At 39.0% G+C, this 6107-nt stretch overlaps 1 protein-coding gene across 1 annotated transcript; it reads right to left on the reverse strand.

The window, feature by feature from the left end:
- Positions 1-397: 397 nt before the first annotated feature.
- Positions 398-5899, reverse strand: LOC131302808 (uncharacterized). The gene is made up of 5 exons (XM_058329603.1): positions 5449-5899; positions 4833-4919; positions 2024-4222; positions 1675-1825; positions 398-1235 (listed from the first exon to the last, which is right to left on the reverse strand). The coding sequence occupies exons 3-5, from the start codon at positions 4214-4216 to the stop codon at positions 586-588; spliced, it is 2994 nt and encodes a 997-aa protein (XP_058185586.1). The 5' UTR covers positions 4217-4222; positions 4833-4919; positions 5449-5899; the 3' UTR covers positions 398-585.
- Positions 5900-6107: the final 208 nt, after the last annotated feature.

Consider the following 6107-nt stretch of genomic DNA (forward strand, 5'->3'; position numbering starts at 1 on the left):
CTTCCCATCTTCATGTGGGTGTTCTTCCCTTAGATTGGCTTTTCCTTTCTTTCTCTTTTTCTTTTCTATGATGGGCTTATTTCTTGTATCGATTGAATTATTGGCTTAATTATCTCGTAAGCTCTCACAATTAATGTAGTGTTCTGAATTACTAGTATTTTGCAATTCATACATGATGTAAAGGATCTTCTCAATCGATTGACAAAAAAAGAAAAGAAAAAAGAGGACTAAATGTTCCCCAAGGACCAAATTCCCTTTAATCTGGAAATCAAACATGCCTTGAGATTAATTCCCTGATACGAGACATTAATCCCCATTATTCCATAACTTGACATTACAGATGGAAGATAAAAACCCTTGAGTTCCAATCCAAATTACACTTCCAATCTCCCTCTCTGCACCAAATTTTTTGTTCTTTATTATCAGAAATGGAGAAATTGCATTAAAAAATGTTTTAAGGGGGCACAACCCAAACACAATCAATAATAACTTCCCCTTACTCACTATAGTATCCGTATGTACAGAAAACATCATTAACCAGCCTCTAAAAGCTCATAAACAAGACCCTTGGAAACACATGAAGTGCTAAAGGATAAAATCTACAAACATATCCTCTAGCAACTCACTGAAAACTAGCTTCTCTACGTCACCGACGGCTTCCTCTACTTCATCCGCCGTAAATGAATGCTTCCAACCCAAGTCCCATCCCCCACTAACCACTCCCCGGCACCTCAGGTCCCTCTCCACAACTGAAAATAGACTATCCTTGTGAAATTTCTCTCCGAAATTCTTACGGTAGCTTCTCAGATTCTCAATTCCATCGCTTACTTCCTCCGCCAATTGAGATAGGGAAGTAGTGGATTTTAAACAGCTCATGGGAATGAGTAACAATGGATGTATAGGTTGTTTACACCTTAGGATTCTATATTGCATGAGTTCGTTTGCACAGTCCAACAAGAGTCTCCTCTCATTGGTTTCGTGGTTGTTTAAGCTAGTTGGCTTCAAATGTATGGCATTGTTAGAGTTGATATCATAGATTTCCTCTGCATAACTGAGGAATGATGGACTGCTCAAGATCAAGTCTTCTGCATTGGTTTCTGTTCTGAAGTATATCATCTCAGATACCTTCTGACTTATGCAGTGCTTGGTTTCTTCAGCCGATTCATTGAAGCTTTCGTGTTGGGTAGTCTGCGGTAGAATATCGTCGGGAAAATCCTGGCTGCTATCGCATTGTTCTGCAATTAACAGAAAATAAGTCCGTTAAAAATACACCCGCTGCAGATGAAAGTATCAAAATATTCTGGACGTCAAAATAGGTGTTATAATCTCAATATACTTGTTGATAGATCCCCACTATGAGTCATTCTACTTCTTGCATATGTTTGTTCTTTTATGGTTTCCATCTGCTGCATCAGAAAAAACTACGACCGTGTTTGGATTATGGATTATGAATTTGTGGAGGACTACACGGAAACAGAAGAAAATAGTGAAGCAAAGAAGCTGAGTTATGTGCTTCGTTCAACATCGTTTTCCTTTTCCTTAGCAAATTCCTCCACAAATTCGTGATCCAAGCACAACCTGAAGTGCGCCTTTTTCTCTAGAGTGGTGGCAACAGTGATGGAAATAGTAATAGGTATCAATTTCATTGATACTGTTAATAAGAATCTGCCATACCGTCAATCTGAATTTCAGAGGCATCTGTCCCTTCATTAGTGAGAAGTTGATCTGCAGCTGTGGGGTAGATTATTGTTGTATCAGCTTCATTTTCAAAACTAATATCCATCAGCTTGTCACCATATTTGCATCCTACGCTTTCATTTTCCACCTGCATTGACATATATCAATCTTCGCTCCAAAACAATCCTTAATTTCTTGATGATTCTAAAGGCTATTCTTTTTTGAACATGGAATTGCCTTACCGTATGGGCTATAATCTATAAAGTAAGTAAATTAAAACAACTTTATCCGCATATTAATCAGAGTTTAAACAGAACATTAAAGACGGAATATCAGGAGGACTCACAACAAAATCAGCTGCCAAGGGTGCCTTGACTGGCCTCTCATTATTGCGATTCTTTTTTCGATCACCAATGTTCTGGGGTACAGCTGGTTTTGCATGTTTAGAAATGACGCTTGAAGAGGTATATTTTTGTTGGAACACACGACTCTTTGCAATGATCGATCCCACCTCAGGTCTTCTTTCTTTCGGGGAGGTCACTTTGGCTTCATCCTGCCACTTGATAGCGCCTTTAGATTTCACATTCTCCACTTCTTCCGGTTTCTTCCTGCAAGGGGCCACCTTTTGCACCTTATCAACTCTCTTCTCAATTTCCCTCTTCCTCTGTTGCTGATTTACTGCTACAGAAGGGTTTGACTTATTAGAAGACAACTTGCCCTTAGTCTTGACTGATATTTCTTCCAGTTTTGCTCGTACCACTTTAGAGCCTTTATCCCCTTCTAGACTAATCCTTTTGGTTGGAGTTTCATCCCCCTTTTTAACTCTTCCACAGATCTCAACAGAATTTAAACCACCTTGGCTATTGGACATATCAAGAGCTTCAATCTCCCGAATAAGCTTTTGCACACGAGGCTCTCTTTCCTCTGCACTTGAAATACACCAAGGTCTCATAATAACAATAGGTGGGGCATCTTCACTGAACCTCTTTTTGGAGTCAGAGACATTAGAATGGCGGTATTGAAGCCCTAACCCTTCAGCAGCATTGCTTTTCAGAAGCCCTTTCAAGTGCATAGTTTCAACTATTTCTTTCAGTTTCACCTGTTCTGTATCCACCTTATAAGCAGCGGACTGGGGCTTCCTTGCCTTAGGCATGTCAGTATCGAACACAGCTCTTCTCGGACTGGAAATCTTCTCATGTTCTAACCATTTCCTGGGAAATTCTTCAATACCCATAAGCTTGGCAATCAAATTTGAGCCTTTTGGCTTGTTTGGAGCCTTTGATGAGAGAGAACTGTTAGAAGAGGCAAACTCATGGGAGTTACCCATTGAGGATTGGCTTGAGCTAGTGGAGGCAATACCAGGAGCTAAGTCCGGAGCTCTTTTTTGGCAGAAATCCCTTTCCTCGATGCAACTGGGCGGGAGAAGATTTTGCCCAGCAAGGCTGTCTCTGATTACTGTCCTTAGTTCGCCGAAACAATCCCTTGAATACCCATCAGCAGAAAGTCTAGGCATTTGTAATACCGTTTGGTCATTGTGATCTCCAATGTGATGGGAATTTGATCTTTTAATCCCCACGGCATGAAAAAATTCTCTCCCCGATAACTCATCTGCAGAAAGTCTCGGCTTCTGAAAGCCTGTTTGACAATTATGATCCATGAAGTAATGGGAATTCGTTCTTTTGATCCCCACTTCGTGAATTCTCTCCCCGCCAGATTTCTCATCAACAGAGCGCTTCGGCTTGTGAAACCCTTTTTGATAACTTCGATGGGAATACATTCTTTCTATCTCCATTTCATGAATCCTTTCTCCAGTGGATTTCTCTTTCTGTTTGAAACGATCACTTGAATACCCATAATCAGAAACTCTCAGCTTCTGAAATCCCGTTTCGTGATTATGATCTAGGAAGCGATGGGAATTCGTTCTTTCACTCCCAACTTTGTAAACCCTTTCCCCCATGGACTTCTCTCTCTGCTCAAAAAAATCTCTTGAACACCCATAATCAGAAAATCTCGGCTTCTGAAATTCCAAATCATAATTACGCTCTGTGAAGTGAAGGGATTTCGTTCTCTCCATCCCTACTTGATCAATTTTCTCTCCCTTGGATCTCTCTTTCTGCTTTTTCTTCAACTTAGCCATATATTGAGACGCTTCTTGTAGCTTCCCAAGCATGATCAAAGACTCTTGCAAATCAAGAGCCCCTTTCAACAAATCTTTCGCAATTTCTTTGGAGTTGCCATCAAAATTCATCCCTTTCGACCACGAATCTATTACTTGGTTCAACTTCTGGGCCCCTTTAGACACCTCCAGGAGCTGAAAGGAAGATGAGTTATCTTCTGTGTCTTTTTCAGGTACCATTTCCTTTCCTGCTTCCTTAGATGCAGAGGAGGAAGAAGAATTCGAATTCTTAGGCATTTTTCGACTTTTGGCTTTTTCTTCTAACCTTTTAGGATTGCTTTTGGATTTTCTGATTGTCCCACATTCAACCACACCTTTTGGATCATCGCACTTGACAAATGATCTGAGACGGTCTTGAGGCATATTGTCCTGTGAAGAATTCCATTGAATAAGTCAAATGCTGCTAATGGTACAAAAGCTAAATCCAAAGATCTAACTAAAACTTTCATAAAATAGTCGTATTCTAATGAATAATTTTAAAAGATGGGCAGCAAACAGAAAAATTTAACTCTTTCTTCATCTTTAGTGTCACTGAAAGCCAAACCAAAACTAGGAATCAGTTGCCGCCAAAGGGAAACAAAATATGTGAAGTTAAATACTAGTGAACGTTATCATTCTCCAGTTCAAAATTCAAAGGGTGTTTCAAGTGTATTTCCCAGTAATTTCTGTACCATTTTGAAGAAAACAACAAAATGGAGAGAGAGAGAGAGAGAGAGAGAGAGCAATGCTATGGTAATGTTGCAAGTGATGGATCTTTCCTCTGAGGGCCAACCGGCCAAGAATAAGAACATCATTATGGATAGAAAGCCCAGTAAAAGATAGAGATTAACAAAGGAGATTCCAAAATATTCTACTAACAAAAAGATAAACATGCAAGTGATGGATTTGATATGTAAATTTAACAGCATGTAAATAAAGCGTGAACATAGAAACACAGATTAAGAAATTACTTTGCATTAAAACTTCAAAACTATGATACCTGAATAGGCTGAATTTTAGGCTAGTTTCTCTGCAAACAAACAGTGTCTCCCAACTCTGATCAGCCTTTGTCTATCTCCTCTAGCGTCTGCTCGTAATCCAAATCAAAGATAAGCCAAAAATTTACGAGACTCTTTTTTTTGGGGAATAAAATCATGGCACATTGAGAAAATCAGATGAGAAAAGGAATTCATAAACAAGAATTGACACAAAAACAAAACCCAAATCAAATAAATGCCGGAAAAATACCAGAAACCGATAGACCCAGATGAGTAATGGAATGCAGGACAATTCATAACCTAAAATTCACCAAAACAACAAATAAAAGAACAGCCAAAAACCAAGAAAAGTCGAAAACCCAGGCAAGAAACTGAACCCAGAAGAATTCATAACAAAAGAATTCACCAAAACCCAAAGCAAAGAGAGGCCAACAAAACAACAGAAACTGAGAAGCCCAGATGAGAAAAGGAATGCAGGAACAATTCACAGCCTAGAATTGAACAAGAACCCAAACCAAAGAACAGCCAAAAACCAAGAGAAATTGAAAAACCCAGATGAGGAAATAAACCCAAAAACAATTTACTAAAATTTTATAGCCTGAAACTCATCAAAATTACCAGTAGGAGAGTAAACCAGCATATGTGAGTTCTCTAGAGACCAGATCCAGGACGGAAAAGAGCAAAAAAACGGCAGGTGAATCTTGACCTAATCCATTTCTGACCCACCTCTGTATCTAACATCTACTATTGTTTTCTGCCGTTTAAAAAACATCTTCTACTATTGTTTTTTCTAAAAACAAAGAAAAGGACTGGACTGGTTCGATCTTGTTTGTTTAATCGCGACAGTAAAATGGTAGTGATGGGGACGAATGAAAATGAGTTGAATAATGGGGTGATTTTAGAGGTGCTGTAATTAATGAATGGGTGCAATTGACTATTGTGTTAAATTTGTGTTGCAGAGTGCCCAATTGGATTCGAAAGGGAGAGAGAGGGAAGGTGGGGTTCACAGTTCAGGAAGTGAGTACTGTGTGTGTGTGCCGTTGTGGTAGGGAAAATACCATGAAAGTGTGCCCATGAAGAAGATAAACTTGGGGAAAACAAATTAATGTGAGCTTCAAAAATATGGGAAACCCCCCCCACCCCATTAAAAATGGTATAGTGTCAACAAAGAAAGTATTTACTCCTATTTTTTATTCCAATTATGCCTCCTAATTTTTTCAAAAATATTTTTTTAAAAAGGTGAAAAATCAATAACTAGAACAATCCCAATATCATCC

Source organism: Rhododendron vialii, chromosome 1a (genome assembly GCF_030253575.1).
Source record: "Rhododendron vialii isolate Sample 1 chromosome 1a, ASM3025357v1".
Lineage (NCBI taxonomy): Eukaryota > Viridiplantae > Streptophyta > Magnoliopsida > Ericales > Ericaceae > Rhododendron > Rhododendron vialii.

Excerpts from the sequence above, each read along its gene's own strand:
- LOC131302808 (XM_058329603.1), bottom strand. The coding sequence starts at position 4,216 with ATGCCTCAAGACCGTCTCAGATCATTTGTCAAGTGCGATGATCCAAAA. Across the intron at positions 1,826-2,023 it reads CCTTGGCAGCTGATTTTGTT|GTGGAAAATGAAAGCGTAGG; the intron begins GTGAGTCCTCCT and ends ATGTCAATGCAG. Across the intron at positions 1,236-1,674 it reads CTCTGAAATTCAGATTGACG|AACAATGCGATAGCAGCCAG; the intron begins GTATGGCAGATT and ends TGTTAATTGCAG.